Source organism: Garra rufa, chromosome 24 (assembly GCF_049309525.1).
Source record: "Garra rufa chromosome 24, GarRuf1.0, whole genome shotgun sequence".
NCBI lineage: Eukaryota > Metazoa > Chordata > Actinopteri > Cypriniformes > Cyprinidae > Garra > Garra rufa.
The window spans coordinates 7,295,681-7,316,347 of record NC_133384.1 but is presented as its reverse complement, the minus strand read 5'-3'; the positions used below and the strand labels follow the sequence as shown (position 1 = coordinate 7,316,347).

The 20,667-nt window shown below is 35.7% G+C and overlaps 1 protein-coding gene across 1 annotated transcript in view; it reads left to right on the top strand.

The window, feature by feature from the left end:
- fars2 (phenylalanyl-tRNA synthetase 2, mitochondrial) overlaps positions 1-5,431 on the top strand; it is a 107,713-nt gene extending 102,282 nt beyond the window's left edge. The window contains exon 6 of the mRNA XM_073830869.1: positions 3,573-5,431. Within this exon, the coding sequence (XP_073686970.1) occupies positions 3,573-3,711 (139 nt within the window). The 3' untranslated portion in view covers positions 3,712-5,431. The remainder of the gene's footprint in view (positions 1-3,572) is intronic.
- The last annotated feature ends 15,236 nt before the right edge of the window (positions 5,432-20,667 follow it).

Below are 20,667 nucleotides of genomic sequence, written 5' to 3'. Positions count from 1 at the left end.
GTATAACTTACTTGAGCAGAAATATCTGCACTACAATAACAAAACTAACACTAATCCCTGCTGGGGAAAAAAGCTAAAACCAGCCTAGGCTGGTTGGCTAGTTGGCTGGTTTTAGCTGGTTTAGGCTGGAAGTAGCTGGTCTCCCAGCCTGGCCAGGCTGGTCATGCTGGTTTTAGCTGGTGACCAGCCGAAACCAGGCTGGTTGACCAGCTATTTCCAGCTAAGACCAGCCAAAGGCTGGTTTTAGCTGTTTTTTTTTTGTTTGTTTTTTTTTCAGCAGGGCTATGCCATCCCTGGTGAAAAAAAAAATGTCAACCAGCTGGGTTTTAGCTGGCCATAGCTGCTCAGCAGGTGGTTTTAGAGGGGTTTCGTCCACTTTCCCAGTCTGGCCAGGCCGGTCTTAGCTGGTCAGGCTGGGAGACCACCAGCTAAATCCAGCCTGACCAGCCTAGGCTGGTTTTAGTTGTTTTTTCGGCAGGGAGTTCAGCCAAAGATTTTGTTTCATTTACTTACCATTATGTCTTTCTAAACCTGTATGACTATTTCTTCTGTGGAATGCATAAGAAGATATTCTGAAGAATCTTCACACAGCAGTTTTCCATCGAATGACAGCCGTTAATCTCCAAAAAATTATTAAAACACCTAAAAGTAATCTGGAAGTCTTCTGTAGTTCCAAAAAAGACAATTTACCAACATGGTTTCACTGAAAAAATCCAGAAAAACGCATTTTAAATTGATTTGCATTTTAATGAGTGAAATAAGTATTTGATCCCCTATTAATCACCAAGATTTCTGGCTCCCAGGTGTCTTTTATACAGGTAACGAGCTGAGATTAGGAGCACTCTCTTAAAGGAAGTGCTCATAATCTCAGTTTGTTACCTTTATAAAAGACACCTGTCCACAGAAGCAATCAATCAATCAGATTCCAACTTTCCACCATGGTCAAGAACAAAGAGCTGTCCAGGATGTCAGGGACAAGATTGTAGACCTACACAAGGCTGGAATGGGCTACAAGACCATCGCCAAGCAGCTTGGTAAGAAGGTGACAACAGTTGCTGAGATTTTTTGCAAATGAAAGAAACACAAAATAATCTCCCTCTGACTGGGGCTTCATGCAAGATCCCACCTCATGGAGTTTCAATCATCATGAGAACGGTGTGGAATCAGTTCAGAAGGACTGAAATCCTGCAGCTCTCTCAAGGTCCCCCTGCTCAAGAAAGCACATGTGCATAATTCAGGGGCAGCCTAATGGTGAGGGAGTTGGGCTTGTAACCCAAAGGTTGCCGGTTCGATTCCCACACCGGTAGGAATTGAAGGTGGGGATTGTGAATGAACAGCACTCTTTCCTTCAACCTTCAATACCATGACTGAAGTGCCCTTGAGCAAGGCACTGAACCCCCCAGTTGCTCCCCGGGCGCTGGAGCAGTGGCTGCCCACTGCTCCTGTGTGTGTTCACAGTGTGTGTGTGTGTGTGTTCACTTCTCACTACTGTGTGTGCACTTGGATGGGTTAAATGCAGAGGACCAATTTCGAGTATGGGTCACCATACTTTCACTTTCAGAGGAGAACTAGGTGAAAGTGTTTTGGTCAGATGAGACCAATATAGAGCTCTTTGGCATCAACTCAATTCGCCGTGTTTGGAGGAGGAGGAATGCTGCCTATGACCCCAAGAACACCATCCCCACCGTCAAACATGGAAACATTCATTGGGGTGTTTTTCTGCTAAGGGGACAGGACAACTGCACCGCATCAAAGGGACGATGGACGGGGCCATGTACTGTCAAATCTTGGGTGAGAACCTCCTTCCCTCAACCAGGGCATTGAAAATGGGTCATGGATGGGTATTCCAGCATGACAATGACCCAAAACACACGGCCAGGGCAACAAAGGAGTGGCTCATGAAGAAGCACATTAAGGTCCAGGAGTGGCCTAGCCATTCTCTACACCGTAGTCCCATCGAAAATCTGTGGAGGGAGCTGAAGGTTTAAGTTGCCAAATGGCAGCCTCGAAACCTTAATGACTTGGAAAGGATCTGCAAAGAGGAAATGTAAGATGTGTGCAAACCTGGTGGCCAACTGCAAGAAACGTCTGACCTGTGTGATTGCCAGGGTTTTGCCACTAAGTAATAAGTCATGTTTTCCAAAGGGTTCAAATACTTATTTTACTCATTAAAATGCAAATCAATTTATAACTTTTGAAATTTCGTTTTTTGACCCCTTTGACCCCTCTGACTGTTCAAAAGAACCTACCATTAAAATTATAGACTGATCATTTCTTTGTCTGTGGGCAAATGTACAAAATCAGCAGGGGATCAAATATTTTTTTCTCACTGTATGATTCCAGGGGCAGATTATCGATTAATAAAGTCTTATTTTCATGTGATTTATTGCATAATACCATAGTATGACCTCAGAACACTTTTACAATAGTGCATTATTTGTAAACAAATACATTTGGATCACTCAACCAGCTCCATGTGTATGGCTTTTCTGATATTGTAAACTTGCTTGTTAGCGCACCCGGTAGAGCATTGCTTTTACTATGTGAATCACTCTGGTACAAGTCCATGTAAACACGATTCACAATAAAAGAGTTCCACAACTTGTAAAAGCAAGCTAAAATGGCATGTTTGCTTCAGCAAATGTGTTTTTATCTCACGTTTGATTTTGTTAACACTATCTGATTTATAGGTAGTGAGTTTTTTCTAACACGATAGAGCCTTAACCTTTTAGCTCAGACATTTAATTTCCAAATTTCTAAGATACATACAACAACCAATGCAATAAAATATTGGCAGATTCATGTTAATCTGTTAAAAATAAATAAATAAAACTGTACTTGCAATTAGCGCCACCCACTGGACATTACACTTTGAAAGTGCTGCGAAGAAGCAATGTAATATAATTTTGTGCAAATGTCATCACAGGCACGTTTTTCCAATGAGCCTGGGTTGCAGCTTACATGAAAAACAGGTTGACATTTATGTTTTTTTTTATTATAATTATTGATAATTCAACCCTCCTGACTCCATAATTGCTGTGACCAGAATAACGAGGCAGTGGGTTGAACTCGAGAACCAAATAATTGAAAGATATTGTTGATTTGAGTCAAATGTTTTCAATAAACTGGTTGATGTGGTTCACAAAACTCAATGACTGGTTCATGAATCAGATCCAGTTCACAAGTTCATAACTCACTGACACAATAATTAGGTTTTAGTGTATAACAGCTCACTGAAGGAGAAGATTGTCAAGTCAACTTCAATCTGTTCATCACACAAAACTATGTGGTGAACTATGATTGTATGACTTCAGAGGACGTTGAATAAGCAGATAAACTGAACAGAATTGAGCTGGACGATGACATTGCTGAATCAATGATGAATTGACTTTAACTGGAAAACGACACACAATTTTCCTGTTTAATACTGTAAAGCTGCTTTGACACAATCTGTGTTGTATAAAGCACTACATAAATAATGCTGACTTGACTTAAATAACTATTTTGGTGATCGATTCCTAGTCAGTAGAACTGTTGTCAAATAATGTTTTTCTCTTTTCATACTCTCCTAGGACAAACAGAGTAAGCCACTGTTACCGTGTCGCGTACCGTCACATGGAGAGGACCCTGAACCAGGAAGAAGTGCGTATCATCCATGCAGCCATTGAGGAGGCAGTTCAAAAAGAGCTTGGAGTGCAGGGAAGATACTGAGCTTTCCCAATAACCATCAGGATAGTCTTTCATCTTCAGTGGTCTCTCTGTGGTGGTAAAATAAAACATTGAAACTCTCAAAGACAACTGCACTTAGTTGAAGACTCCAGCTGTAGTTTCTTAAAGCAACACCTCACTGAAAAATGAAAATAATGTCATTATTTACTCATTATGTTCTTCTAAACCTACAAAAAGAATTTTGAAGAATCTGTATGTATTTTTTTCCAAACAAACACATGATGAAAGGAATAGTTGTACCGAAAATGAAATTCCGGTCGTCATTTATTCACCCTCCTGTCGTTCCAAACCTGTATGACTTTGTTTAATCTGCAGAACATAAAAGAAGATATTTTTTGAAGAACATTGGTAACCAAACAATTTTGGTGACTATTGATTTCCATTATATTGATTATTGACTTCCACTGCATTCCATACTGGTTTAAAATGATTGTAAATGATGACAGAATTTTCTTTTTTCGGCAAACCTTCCTTTTAAAACTCAATTTTTCGTGCTATAGATGACTATATTTTTAATGCTTTATAGAGGTTTTATGATAAGTTTTTGGAGCTTTACAGACATGATCACAAAAACTAACGGCAAAAAAACAATACAGTAGAGGTCAAATGTTTACATCCCCCTTTCAGAGTCTGCAAAATGTTATGTTATGCGATCATACAAAATGCATGTTATTTTTTATTTGGTACTGACCTGAATATATTTCACATAAAAGACGTGTACATGTAGTCCACAAGAGAAAATAATAGTTGAATTTATAAAAATTGTTCAAAAGTTTACATCCCCTTGATTTTTAATACTGTGCTGTTACCTGAATGATCCACAGCTGTGTTTTTTTTTTCTTTTTTTTTTTTCGTGATAGTTGTTCATAAATCCCTTGTTTGTCCTGAAAAGTTAAACTGTCTGCTGTTCTTCAGAAAAATCCTTCAGACCCCACAAATTCTTTGGTTTTCCAGCATTTTTGTGTATTTGAACCCTTTCCAACAATGACTGTATGATTTTGAGATCCATCTTTTCACACTGAGGACAACTGAGGAACTCAAATGCAACTATTAAGGTTCAAACACTCGCTGATGCTTCAGAAGGAAAAAAAAACATGGATTTATAGCCATGAACAGGGTATTTTTTTAAATGCAAGCATTATTTTCTCTTGTGGACTGTATGTAAACATATTTTACGTGAAATATCTTATTCAGGTCAGTACTAAACAAAAATAACATGAATTTTGTATGATCCCATAACATAACATTTTGCAGATTCTGAAAGGGGGATGTAAACTTTTGACCTTGAAATGTGATTGACTGAATAATGACAGAATTGCAATTTAGCAAGAATCATGCCTCAAACATTTGCAAGATTTGACCTTGAAATAACTTTCTGGTCATCATAACCTTTTTAGGCCTGATTGATTCTTCCAGCTTTCCAGGCTGGCACTAGCTTTCTCATGGTACAAACAGCCGGATTTCACACAAATTTCAAACAGGACTTTAATGCACCTGGATCTGTGCCAGCCTGATGATAAGCAAGAAACAAGAGCTGTTATTTCTACATTTGTGTTTTCTTAAGAAAGATATGCAGGAGCCTGTAATGAGCTGCTGCCCAGAAATTACCAAGATAATGAAACGCTTCCTCAAAGTCACTCCTCAGTAAAATGGCAAACGGGAGGCTAACAGGTCATCGTTTGTGGTAGAAAATAAAAGTGTGTAGAGGTGTAATTGTGTCGCTGTGTCTTTTATTTACACACACATATATATATATATATATATATATATATATATATATATATATATATATATATATATATATACAGAATGAGTAGTACTTACTCCAATACTAAAATCTTTATTAACACTGCAAATTCATGGGAGGAATTGATTTGCACTTGAAAAAGTTTGGGCTCAGTGAGATTTTTTAATTAATTAATTGATAGATAGATAGATAGATAGATAGATAGATAGATAGATAGATAGATAGATAGATAGATAGATAGATAGATAGATAGATAGATAGATAGAAAAGGAGTGTCTTTCTGAATATATCTATATATCTAAAAAAACAACTGTTTTTAATTTTGATAATAATTAGAAATGTCTTTTGAACAGCATATCAGAATGATTTCTGAAGGATGATGTGACGCTGAAAACTGGAGAAAATTCAGCTTTGCATCTCAGAAATAAATTGCATTTTACAATATATTCACATAGAAAACAAGTATTTTAAATTGTAGATAAAAAAGTTTGTCAAGACAAAAACTTTGAAGTTGGAAAGCTAAAACAGAAAGTTAGAAAATGTTTTAAAAGCTAGAAGTTTAAAATGATTAGCAAGTTACTAGCATGATATCATGTTGTTAGCATTTTAGCATGATTAACAAGTTACTAGTATGTTGCTAGCATGTTTCTAGCATTATTAGCAGGTTACTAGCATGTTTCTAGCATGATTAGCAAGTTACTATCATGTTTCTAACATTATTAGCAAGATACTAGCTTCTTTTAGCATTATTGGCAATTTATTAACATGTTTCTACCATGATTAACAAGTTACATGATTACCACGTTGTTAGTATTTTAGCAAGATTAACAAGTTACTAGTATGTTGTTAGCATGGTTTTAACATGATTAGCCAGTTACTAACATGTTGCTAGCTTGATTACCATGTTGTTAGCATTTTAGCATGATTAACAAGTTACTAGTATGTTGTTAGCATTGTTTTAACATGATTAGCCAGTTACTAGCATGTTGCTAACATGTTGTTAGCATGATTACCACGTTGTTAGTATTTTAGCATGATTAACAAGTTAATAGTATGTTGTTAGCATGGTTTTAACATGATTAGCCAGTTACTAACATGTTGCTAGCATGATTACCACGTTGTTAGTATTTTAGCAAGATTAACAAGTTACTAGTATGTTGTTAGCATGGTTTTAACATGATTAGCCAGTTACTAACATGTTGCTAGCTTGATTACCATGTTGTTAGCATTTTAGCATGATTAACAAGTTACTAGTATGTTGTTAGCATTGTTTTAACATGATTAGCCAGTTACTAGCATGTTGCTAACATGTTGTTAGCATGATTACCACGTTGTTAGTATTTTAGCATGATTAACAAGTTAATAGTATGTTGTTAGCATGGTTTTAACATGATTAGCCAGTTACTAGCATGTTGCTAACATGTTGCTAGCATGATTACCACGTTGTTAGTATTTTAGCAAGATTAACAAGTTACTAGTATGTTGTTAGCATGGTTTTAACATGATTAGCCAGTTACTAGCATGTTGCTAACATGTTGCTAGCATGATTACCACGTTGTTAGTATTTTAGCAAGATTAACAAGTTACTAGTATGTTGTTAGCATGGTTTTAACATGATTAGCCAGTTACTAGCATGTTGCTAACATGTTGCTAGCTTGCTTACCATGTTGTTAGCATTTTAGCATGATTAACAAGTTACTAGTATGTTGTTAGCATGGTTTTAACATGATTAGCCAGTTACTAGCATGTTGCTAACATGTTGCTAGCATGATTACCACGTTGTTAGTATTTTAGCAAGAATAACAAGTTACTAGTATGTTGTTAGCATGGTTTTAACATGATTAGCCAGTTACTAGCATGTTGCTAACATGTTGCTAGCTTGCTTACCATGTTGTTAGCATTTTAGCATGATTAACAAGATACTAGTATGTTGTTAGCATGGTTTTAACATGATTAGCCAGTTACTAGCATGTTGCTAACATGTTGCTAGCATGATTACCACGTTGTTAGTATTTTAGCAAGATTAACAAGTTACTAGTATGTTGTTAGCATGGTTTTAACATGATTAGCCAGTTACTAGCATGTTGCTAACATGTTGCTAGCTTGATTACCACGTTGTTAGCATTTTAGCATGATTAACAAGTTACTAGTATGTTGTTAGCATTGTTTTAACATGAATAGCCAGTTACTAGCATGTTGCTAACATGTTGCTAGCATGATTACCATGTTGTTAGTAATTTAGCAAGATTAACAAGTTACTAGTATGTTGTTAGCATGGTTTTAACATGATTAGCCAGTTACTAGCATGTTGCTAACATGTTGCTAGCTTTATTACCATGTTGTTAGCATTTTAGCATGATTAACAAGTTACTAGTATGTTGTTAGCATGGTTTTAACATGATTAGCCAGTTACTAGCATGTTGCTAACATGTTGCTAGCTTGATTACCATGTTGTTAGCATTTTAGCATGATTAACAAGTTACTAGTATGTTGTTAGCATGGTTTTAACATGATTAGCCAGTTACTAGCATGTTGCTAACATGTTGCTAGCATGATTACAACGTTGTTAGTATTTTAGCAAGATTAACAAGTTACTAGTATGTTGTTAGCATGGTTTTAACATGATTAGCCAGTTACTAGCATGTTGCTAACATGTTGCTAGCTTGATTACCATGTTGTTAGAATTTTAGCATGATTAACAAGTTACTAGTAGTGTTGCTAGCATGATTTAACATGATTAGCCAGTTACTAGCATGTTACTATCATGTTTCTAACATGATGGGCAAGTTTCTAGCATGTTGCTAGCATGATTAGCATGTTTTAACATCATTACCATGGTGTGAACATTTTAGCATGATTAGCAAGGTACTAGCATGTTTTAGCATGATTAACATGTTATCATGATTTAGCATGATTAACATGTTATCATGATTTAGCATGATTAACATGTTATCATGATTTAGCATGATTAGCATGTTGCTAGCATGTGTCTAGCATGATTAACATGTTATTTACATGTTTTAGCATGATTAGCAAGTTACTAGCATGTTGGTAGCATGTTTATAGCATTATTAGCAAGTTACTAACATGTTACTATCATGTTTCTAACATGATGGGCAAGTTACTAACATGTTGCTAGCATGATTAGCATTTTTTAACATCATTACCATGGTGTGAACATTTTAGCATGATTAGCAAGTTACTAGCAAGTTACTAGCATGTTGCTAGCATGTTTATAGCATTATTAGCAAGTTACTAACATGTTACTATCATGTTTCTAACATGATGGGCAAGTTACTAACATGTTGCTAGCATGATTAGCATGTTTTAACATCATTACCATGGTGTGAACATTTTAGCATGATTAGCAAGTTACTAGCATGTTGCTAGCATGTTTCGATCATTGACAAGTTACAGACATTGACATGTGTCTAGCATGATTAGCATGTTATTAACATGTTTTAGCATGATTAGCAAGTCATTAGCATGTTGCTAACATGTTTCTAGCATGACTAGCATGTCGTTAACATTTTGTTAGCATGATTAGCATGTCGCTAGCATGTTATTAGCATGATTAGCATGATGTTAGCACATGTCTAGAATAAATAGCATGTTACTAGCATGTTGCTAGCATGTTTCTAACATTAGCAAGTTACTAGCATGTTGTTAGCATGTTTCTAACATTAACAAGTTACTAGCATGTTGCTAGCATGTTTTTAACATTAGCAAGTCACTAGCATGTTGTTAGCATGTTTCTAGCATGATTAGTAAGCGACTGGCATGATCTTATTTGCAAGGCTGTTTTATACTCAACTGTTATATACAAGTCCTTTTTATAAAATAAGCAAGTGTTAAAATGAACCCTTCTTTTACTTTCATTGCCTGTTCATTTTTTTGTTTGTTAGATGTCATATTTGTTTTTAGATTGCGACATATTATTCATCTCCAGGTCACCCTTTTGGATCCAACGTCAACAATACATCCCCATTATCCCGGCCCTGCTTCATATGTATACAGAGACAGATTGGAAAAACTGACCCCAACCAGTGTGGCATTTGTTGGAGCAGACCAGAGACTCCTCTGCATCTTAATGAGCCCTTATGGTGTGATCCATGTGTCGCGCTCTTGTTTCAGAGGAGTGGCTAAAGAATACAGGGATCTTCCTTTGGGGAACAAGCTCAATTAGAATCCCAGTAATGAATTTTTGATGTGCTGCAATCAGATCCTGAATGAATGGGACACTCTTTGCAGAGCACGAGACGGTCCGGCGGGGCTACTTCTCATGTGTTAATGCATTTCTACTGATTTATGTAAGATAGGATTTGATCACTCGTTTAAATGCCAATTTTAGAGGACGAAATGTGCAAAATAAAACCATTTGCTTTGTACAAACACACCACCATTTAAATGTTTTTTTTTTTTTTTTTTTTTTTTATTAATGTTTGAAAGTCTCTTCTGCTCACCAGGGCTGCATTTATATGATTTAAAATATTGTAAAATCAGTAATATTGTGAAATATTATTGCAATTTAAAATAACTAGGTTCTTTTTGGATATGTTTTAAAATTTATTTGTGTGATGCAAAGCTGAATTTTCAGCTTCATTACTCCAGTCTTCAGTGTCACATGATCCTTCAGAAATCATTCTAATATGCTTGATTATTATCAATGTTGAAAACAGTTTATATACAGTCAAGCCCAAAATTATTCAAATTCTGACTTAAAGTTACTTTTATTCAACCAGCAATATTTTTTTGACCGGAAATGACACGGGCTTCTCCCAAAAGATAATAAGATGATGTACAAAAAAAAAAAATTCTCAGCTTTTTTTATTTACATTTGAACTAAAAAGTGGCATGTCCAAAATTATTCATACCCTTCTCAATAATCAATAGAAATGCTTGCTTCCTATAATTGCTGACCAGCTTTTTGCGTGTCTCCGCTGGTATTTTTGCCCATTCATCTTTAGCGATGAGCTCCAGCTCTTTCAGGTTGGAGGGTCTCCTTGCCATCACCCTGATCTTTAACTCCCTCCACAGATTCTCAATTGGATTTAAGTCAGGACTCTGGCTGGGCCTCTGCAAAACGTTAATGTTTTGTCTGCTAACCATTTCTTCACCACTTTTGCTGTGTGTTTTGGGTCGTTGTCATGCTGAAATGTCCACTGGTGCCCAAGACCAAGTTTCTCTGCAGACTGCCTGTTGTTGTTGTTGAGAATTTTGATGTATTGCTCCTTTTTCATGGTGTCGTTTACTGTGATTAGGTTCCCTGGTCCACCGGCTGAAAAACACCCCCAAAACATTAGGTTCCCACCACCATGTTTGACAGTGGGGATGGTGGGGTCTTAGGGTTGAAGGCTTCTCCTTTTTTACACCAAATGAAGGCTACATTATTGTGGCCAAACAATTAAATTTTTGTTTCATCTGACCATAAAACAGAGGACCAGAGGTCTTCTTCTTTGTCCAGATGAGCATTAGCAAAGGCCAAGCGGGCTTTTGTGTGCCTTATCTGGAGAAGTGGTGTCCTCCTTGGTCTGCATCGGTGGAACCCAGTGGTGTGCAGTGTCCGTTGGACTGTCTACCTTTAACAGGTGTTGCCACCAGCAGAGCCAGCAGAGCCCAGATTCATCAGGATGGCCTTGGTGGTGATCCTTGGATTCTTTTTTACCTCTCTCACTATCCTCCTGGCCAGCACAGGTGTCACTTTTGGCTTCCGACCACGTCCTCTGAGATGTTTCACAGTGTGGAGCATCTTGTATTTTTTAATAATACTTTGCACTGTAGCCACTGGAACTTCAAAACATTTAGATATGGTCTTATAGCCCTTTCCTGACTTGTGAGCAGCCACAATGCGCATCCGCAGGTCCTCAGTGAGCTCCTTTATCTTAGCCATGACTGTCCACAAACCAACAGCAGAGAGCTTCTGTTTTTCACCTGTTGAGTTGATTAAAACAGCTGTTCCCAATGAATCAGGGTAATTAGGATGCTTTAGAACAGCTTGGACTATTTGGAATGGTATAGAACTTTGGATTTTCCCATAGACTGTGACAGTTTGCAAAGGCTATGAACAATTTTGAACATGCCACTTTTTGTTCAAATGTAAATAAAAGCTGAGAAATATTTTTTTCCACAATGATGCCTCTTGTACATTGTCTTATCTTTCGGGAGAAGCCTGTGTCAAAAAAAAATAAATAAAAAAAATAAAAAAACTTGCTGGTTGAACAAAAGTAACTTTAAGTCCGAATTTGCCAGGGGTATGAATAATTTCGGGCTTGACTGTATATTTGAACTGTAGTGTACATTTTATTTGTACATTAATTTGAAACAAAAAATGGTTGTATGTTGTAGTCCCTATAGAAATCATCAGTAGATCTGATAAAACTGCTTAAAGTTTCATTCTTGTAGTAATTCTAAGTAATTCTAAGTAATTCTCTTCCAGCAAAGTTTGATGTTAATTTGAAAGTTCACCACCTTTTGGCCTTTTACCAATTTGGAGAATGCGAAAATTTAACTTGAATTCCTGCTTCTCTAAATTGAAAATGAACAACTTGATTTGAGAAATTCCTGATTTTCCAGGATCAATACTCTTACCAAAGCCTGCCAAACAACATAGAAATTGACTGGATCAATAAAGGGAAATTAGAAGAAGGAAAATGAGAAGGGCAATCTTTCACCATCTTTATTAGGAATAAGTATATGGCTAGAGAACCACTTCCATTGAGATTTTTTTTGTTGTTGAAATTTTACGTGGAGGAGAATCAGCGCCCGGCCCAACACTAGGATCAGATTCTGCATGAAAGATCAATGCATTTCTTAAAATAGATCAAAATTTGATTTGGCCCTTGACTCGAGCTCAAACCGACATAAGACCTCACTTCTGAGAAACTCCAGAGTTGAGTCATTACCAATTGTTTTACCAAAAACTCTTCCATTTCAAACCAAGTCTTTTTTTTTTTTTGTCTACGCTCAGTTCGCGAGATGCTCATTTTTCACATCTGTCTGTTTCTATTCATCACTAAAGCGTCATGGAACCAGAAAAAAAGTGTTGGGCTAAAGTGCAGGTGCTTATTTATTACCATTTATTGAAACTCAAAGACAGGCACAAATAAATTAAATCTGATATGATAAATTTTAAATCCCTTTTTATTGTTTCCTCTCAGGCAAAGTGCAACAGCTCAGCTGGGAATTCGTGTAGGAGGTCTTTACAGCCAATTTTCTTGCGAAGGAAATGCAATTTTCTCTTCCTCAGGATTACACCGTCTTCTTAAGAGTCTTGTCGTAAAAAAATAATCAAATGAGCTTGGAGCCATTAAGTGGTCAAACAAGGAAAAATGCATTTTGGATAGTCAAAGATGTTGTATTAACTAACATGATTCGATTCTGGCACTTGCCTTTTGACATATGTTATTTTATGTTGGTTTACTGATGATAAAGTCACAGTTTCATTGGTTTGGCCAGTAAATGTTTGAAACCAGATGCAGTACAGCATCATATACTGTAGAGCAGATTTCATCCCCATAGACCTGCATCTGTCATGACTTTATGAGTGTGACCTATACGAGCAATATATCTACTTCCTATATTTTTAGATCTCTATGGACGTATGTTAATGTAAAACCTTCCGACTTTAATATTTATGTGTCTGTCATGTCAGAGACAGTATAAATGTGTGTAGACAGAGCACGCAATATGGTGGATGTATGAATTGGGAAAAAACTGGGATAGTTTTTACCACTAACTTGGAAAAAAAAAAACAATTATCCTAAATTCATCCACGAGACTTTGGTAATTATTGACCAAACATTTTTTTACTTTATTAGAATGGTACGAAACTTGGTAAAGGTTTTGCCACTTGCTATGCAAACTGGAAAACAAATCTTAGACATGATTTAAAAAGATTAACATATTCACACAACAGTCATTGGCCAATTTTTTTTTTTTAGATCAACCTCAAATTCGGAACACAGCTTGTTTAGATTTATCACTTTGATTTTCTTGCAGTTTTAGAGTAAAAGCTTAACCAGAGAGTTAATATTATCCATACAATTTTTCACATCAGCGAGATCTAATCATATTTTGCTTTCCCAACATTGTACAGTTCTTAAGTTAGTTGCATTTGGAATTCAAGTTTTCATTTCCATTTTCCTCACCTCACCAGCTGCAAGGTAATTCCTTTTCCATCTGCTCCTATTGTGACATAAGGGTTTCTTTCAGAGCCATATTGTGTCATATATCAAGCTTGTGTCTCCAGGAGTAAGTAAGAACGTCTGATGCAGGTGGAAAAGGGTTAATAATGGCATTAAAGTACCAGCCGCGGGCGGTGGGGAGGGCGCATTAAGCCGAGAGGTTATTCAGATCGGATGCTGTTATGAGGCGCGATGGAGCTGCCAGGTGACACCCATATTAATCACACCGTGCCGCTGCCGCCCCTCCTGGAAAACTCCCAGGATGCACTCTCACCCTCAATGGCCTGAAGGGAAAAAGAGGAGAGAAATGTGCAGCGTTCACCAGATAAGCGCTGCCCTGAATTGCAAAAATGGAGATCAGCTTTCAAACTTTATTCCGAGATATTTAATTTAATACACAGAATAGCAGTTTTCCACAAACCTGTGCCTCTAAAATGGAACGATGTAACTCAACTATCTAACCTTCATGTAGACAAAATCAATATGGGGGTTTTGGAAAGGAAAAGGAAAGGAGGTGACGTGAGGAGGTGCTCTGCATTTAACCCATCCAAGTGCACACACACAGTAGTGAACACACACACACACACCGTGAACACACACCCGGAGCAGTGGGCAGCCATTGGGGAGCAGTTGGGGGATCGGTGCCTTGCTCAAGGGACTCACCTCAGTCGTGGTATTGAGGGTGGAGAGAGTGCTGTACATTCACTCCCCCACCTACAATCCCTGCCGGACCTGAGACTCGAACCCGCAACCTTTGGGTTACAAGTCCGACTCTCTAACCATTAGGCCACGGCTGCCCCGTTTTGTTGTGAAAACCTGGCAACCCTGGAGCACAGTGTGCGATGTTAGTGTTTTGAAATACACATTGCATTGTGTATTTCAATAAGGGATAAAATAAAGGTAATTGTGACTTTTTGTCTAATAATTCTGATTGTTTTCCTTTATTGTGATTTATAAACTCACAATTTATAGAAAAAGTAAATTGCAAGATACAAACTCACAGTTCTGAGAAGAAAAGTTGGAATTGTGAGAAATAAACTTGCAATTGTGAGAGAAAAAGTTACTTTTTTATATATATATATATATAAAAAAAATTCAAATATATATACATTTTTAAGTTTGTTTAATTTGGTTTAGAGTAAGTAGAAGTTCTAAGGGCGAAAATAGTCAAAATTAGGATATATAAATTAAAAATTGTGATATGTAAACTCGGAATTGGGTGGAAGAAATGTCAGAATTTATATCTTGAATTTCTGATTTTTTTTTCTTTTCAGAATTGTGAGGAACAAAGTCCAAAGACAAAAATCACAATTATTTTATTTTATCGCAGAAATGAGATTCTGCGTATGTAGTCTAGTGTAGTCTAGTGTAGTATAGTTTACACTCTTAAAATTAAAGGTGCTTCATAATGCCATAGAAGGATCTTTTTTGTCTAAATGGTTCCATAGAGAACCTTTAACATCTGAAGAACCTTTCTATTTCACAAAAGGTTCTTTGTGGCACAAGAAGGTTCTTCAGATTATAAAAAGATAAGAAAGAGGTGATTCTTTAAAGAACCTTTGACTGAATGGTTCTTTGTGGAACCAAAAATGGTTCTTCCATGGCATAGCTGTGAAAAACCTTTTAAAGCTCCTTTATTTTTAGGAGTGTAGTATAGAATAGAATAGCACAGTATAGTCCTCAGACTCCTGTTTTACTTTAATAGACACCCTTGTTCCAACTGAAAATCATGTTGACTATCAGCAGGACTAATTTAGCATCTAACGCAATGTCTCACATGAGAAATAGACTCTGCCTTCAGCTCTTCACTCCTTGTTATGTTGTTCAGCAATGGATGTTTAAGTTGCTCCTCTTGTCAGTGCGTTTGAAGGAGGCCTCGCTCTGTCTGCGTCTGCCTCCATGAATCTAGACTTAATAGAACTTCAGGTGTGTGAGGTAGGCCTTTGTGAATTGTAGCCCCGATCTTCCAAATAGTCAAGGGTTTGGCGCATCACGCTGCGTGTATGTCACAAAGTTATTTCTCACCGCTCTCTGAGTGCTCTCCAGTTATATTTCATTCTCGGGTACTCCAGGGCTATTTGTTTTGTGCTTGTGTCATCTGAAAAACAAGAGCTGAAAAGAGAAATGGAGAGGGGTCCAGAAAATTAAAGTCTCTCTCTGAGACGGAAGATTTATTGAACCGGTCTCAGAGAGACTTGAAAGTCACACACTACAGCAGAAGCGTTTAGCAGTCAGGAGGACTTTGAGGACAGCAACCCTATTAGTTTGGCAGAAACATCCTACACCTGATATGGACACTAAAAGGATCCTGAGAGCTCATCCAGAGGTAATAGCAGCAAAACTAACCTGTAATAAAATTACCAACAGATCATTTTCCAGACGCTTCCCAAAACCTGTTCACAGCGGCGCTGCATATTTCCAGTATCTAGTGGACCTGAAATGTTTAATTCTTAATGATTTTGCTAGAAATATCAAACCAAATATATGCAAATATCAAAAACTTGGCAGTTTAAACCAGTTAGTCACATGCTTTCCAATACACTCTTAAAAAATAAAGGTGCTTTAAAAGGTTCTTCATAGCGATGCCATAGAAGAACCATTTTTAGTTCCACAAAAAAACAATTTGTCAATTTTTTTTAACCTTTTTGTAATCTAAAGAACCTTCTTTTGCCAAAAAGAGCCTTTTGTAAAACAGAAAGTTCTTTAGATGTTAAAGGTTCTTTATGGAACCATTTAGTTAGACAACAAAAGGTTCTCCTATGGCATCGTGAAGCACCTTTATTTTTAAGAGTGTATGTGACTTATTGAAGATATTCAATGAGGAAATAATAGAAAAGAACCATTCATACCTATTAAAAATCTGAAGAAAGGTTCTTCAGATGTTAAAGGTTCTTTATGGAACCACTTAGACAAAAAGTATTCTTCTATGGCATGGTGAAGCACCTTTATTTTTAAGAGTGTAGCTTTCCAAACAATCGTAAGTTGTGGTCAAATGTAAACCAAACAAAATGGTGACTTAGTACAATTTAATTTTCTGTTGCAAATTAACAAACAAACATAAAAAAATAAACACAAAATGCTTGCCTTTCTCTAGAAACAGCCATTGGAAAGCCAACAATAGGGTAATATTATATATATATATTACATTACTTCTAGGAAATAGTCTATATTTATACAGACAGTATTTTGTTTCATTGTGACACTGGCAGCATGATCGGATTTCATGTTTTTCTTAGACTCTACCACCTAAAAAAAAATCATGCATAATTAAATTACTTAATTTACATTTTAAAAACCACTTCAAACATCATTTTTAGTTACCATCATCTTCTCATAAGCTGACATTCAGACTTTCCTCTTTTCTTTTGAAAGTCATAGTCAACTAAGCTTATTATTTAAACACGCTTTAAAATTTTAATTTTTAATATGTCAGGAGCGCATAGCACTTTTCGTGGCAGTCCAAAGTTGTCTTGGTGTCATGCAGAATATTTTATGTAGACTTTCGGTGAATCCTGTGCATGCTGTGTCGGTCATGCTGTTGTATTCAGATTTCATGAGCGCATCTCTAAACCAAGCTAGCGTTTGGAGTGTGGAGAGGTCTGTGAATATGTATGGCAAAGAAAATGAAATTTATTCCAGACCTCAAGGGGCTTGCACTGAAAGAATAAGGTCCTTGTCATTGTCAGCAAATTCTGCTCTGTAAGTCCCCAGCTGCTTGGTCGCACAAGTGAGAGCTGCGGATGACATCTGCTTCTATCATTTCTCTAATAATACATTGTGATAACAGAACACAGTTGATATTTCAGGAGAATCCGCTGCTGAGAAGACAACATAAGGGACTTTGAGACAGTATAATAAGCTCTTAAAACTTAATTGAACTATTTAAATTCAAATATGTTGTAGTATTTAAATTATTGAGCATGATTCAAATGGGGGATTGGACAAGTGAAATCAATGTTGATGCAACTGCCATCAATACAGAATACAGCAATGTTTCTGCAAGCTTCAGAGATAAACATAGAGATAGGGATAAGATTAGTATCTGTTTCACTGAGTGGGTCAAATGCAGAAGGAAGCATCTGAATCACTGAACATGATTCACATAGTGGGATTAGCTTAGTATTTGAATCATACTTGATTCAAGATTGGCAAACAGCATTTATTTAAAATATGGGAGATATAATTTGAATCACTGAACTTGATCCAAATGAATCTTTAAACATGATTTAAAAATTTGAAGTAGTATTTTCATAATTGAACTTGATTAAAATGAAAAAAAAGCATTGAATCATTAAACTTGATTCCAATAGTTCCAATAGATTAGTGTTTCAGTGAATTCAAATATGGGGATACCGTTCAAATCATTTAACTTGATTCAAATATAAAGAAAGTGGAACATGAATCATTCAGCATGATTCAAACAGAATGAGTGGAATCTGAATAATTGAACTTATTCAAATGCAAGCGTTAGAATTTGAATCATTTAACATGATGTAGTGATTTTATAATTTATAGAATAAAGGGATGTAGCTTTTGATTCAAATATGTGCTATACAAATCACTTAACTTGATTCAAATATGGGAAGTAAATTTTGAATCTTTGAACATGATTTAAAAAGTGAAAGTAGTATTTTCATAATTGAATTTGATTCAAATGAAAAAACAAACTGTCACAGGTAGGGTCAGAAACGTTCGGATCCATTTGCAGCATTCATTCAACAAAACAAACACACAGGGGCAGGCAGAAATCGTCGTCAAAAAACAGGCAGAAAGGTCGGGGCTGGCAGCGAGAATCAAACACGGGGAGGAGTCCAGGAATCAAAACACAGGGAAAACAAACTCGGGAAGAAACGCTCGGAAATAAAGACCATACGGAACAATAAGGCTTCGCCAGGTGGCTGTGTGTGTGAGAAGCTTAAATGCAGTCAGTGTGATGAGGTGCAGCTGTGAGCGGTAATCAGTGCAGTGAGAAACAAGGAGCAGGTGAATGCAGTGATTAGTGCAGTGGCTTGTGGGGAATGAAGTCCATGATGTGTAGTGCAAGAGTTAATGATGACAAGACGACCAATACGTGACACAAACATTGAATCATTTAACTTGATTCCAATAGTTACAGTAGATTAGTATTTGAATCACTGAACTTAATTCAAGAAGAGGAAGTGGCTTTTGAATTCAAATATGGCGATAGAGTTTGAATCATTGAACTTGATTCAAATATAAAGAAATTAGAATGTGAATCATTCAGCATGATTCAAATAGAATGAGGGGAATTTAACTTATTCAAATGAAAGCGGTAGAATTTGAATAAGTTAACATGACTTAGTGATTTTAAAATTGATTGAATAAAGGGAAGTAGCTTTTGATTCAAATAAGTGGTATACAAATCACTTAACTCGATTCAAATATATAGTATTTTAATAACTAAACTTGATTAAAAGAAAAAAAAAGCATTGAATCAATAAACATGATTATAATAGTGGGAGTAGATTTGTATGTGAATCACTGAACTTAATTCATAAAGGCGGAGTAGCTTTTAATTCAAATAAGGGAGATATGGTTCAAATCATTCGACTTGATTCAGAATGATTCAAATAGAATGAGTGGAATCTGAATAGTTGAACTGGATTCGAATGAATTTTAATAATTGGACATGATGTGGTGAAATTATCTTAAAATTTGAATCCCTAAACTTGATTTAATAAAGGGAAGTAAGTTTTATGTGGGATATAAATCACTGAACTTGATTCAAATATGGAAAGTCAATTTTGAGTTTTTAACATGATTCAAATAATGCGAATAGTAGTTGAAATATTGAACTTGATTCAAAAAGGAGAAGTAGAATTTGAATCTTTGAACATGATTTAAAAAGTGAAAATTGCATTTTAATAATTTAACTTAACTGAAAAGAAAAAGATGAAAATGTGGAAAATTTAAAAAAAAAAAATAAACATACAAAATATAAAGAAAGTAGCACTTGAATCATTTAGCATGATTCAAAGAGAATGGGAGGAATCTGAATAATTGAACTTGATTCAAATGCAGGGAAGAATTTGAATCACTGAACCTGACTCAAAAGGGGAAGGTAGAATGTGAATCTTTGAACATGACTCAAAAAAGTGAAAATTGTGTTTTAATAATTGAACTTGATTTTTAAAAGAAATAAGTATTTGAATAATTGAACATGATTTAAATAATAGGAATATATTAGTATGTGAATCATTGAACTTGATTCAAGAAGGGGGAATAGCTTTTGATTCAAATATGGGAGATACACTTTTCAAATAGTGGGCATTCTAATTGAGCGTGACTCAAAAAGTAAAAATAATATTTGAATAATTGAACTTGATTCAAATGAGGAAAGTATTACTTGGATAATTGAACATGATTCAAAACGTATGAGTAGAATCTGAACAACTGAACTTGATTCAAATGCAGGAGCATCTGAATAATTTTAAATGATTCTAATAGTGAGCTAAGTGTAGTGTAGTGAATCAAGTAGCTTAGTGTTTGAATCACTGAACTTGATTTAATAAAGAGAAGTAGCTTTTGATCCAAATGTGTGGGATAAAATGAATCACTAGACTTGATTCAAATATATATATATATATATATATATATATATATATATATATATATATTTTTTTTTTTTTTTTTTTTTTTTGACATGATTCAGATAGTAGAAATGGTATTTAAACCATTGGAGACAGAATTTGAATATTTGAACATTATTCAACAAATATGAACTTGATTTAAATGCAGAAGGTAGCATTTGAATTGTTTAAAATGATTCAAATAGTGAGAGTAGCTTAGTATTTGAATCATTAAACTTGATTCAGTTTGAATCATTAAACTTGGAAGTAAATTTTGATTTTGAATTTTTTTTTTTTTTTTTTTTTTTTTGTGTGACATGATTCAGATAGTGGGAATGGTATATGAACCATTAAACTTGACTCCAAATAATTGAACTTGATTCAACAAGTGCTTCACTGAACTTGATTCAAATAAGGA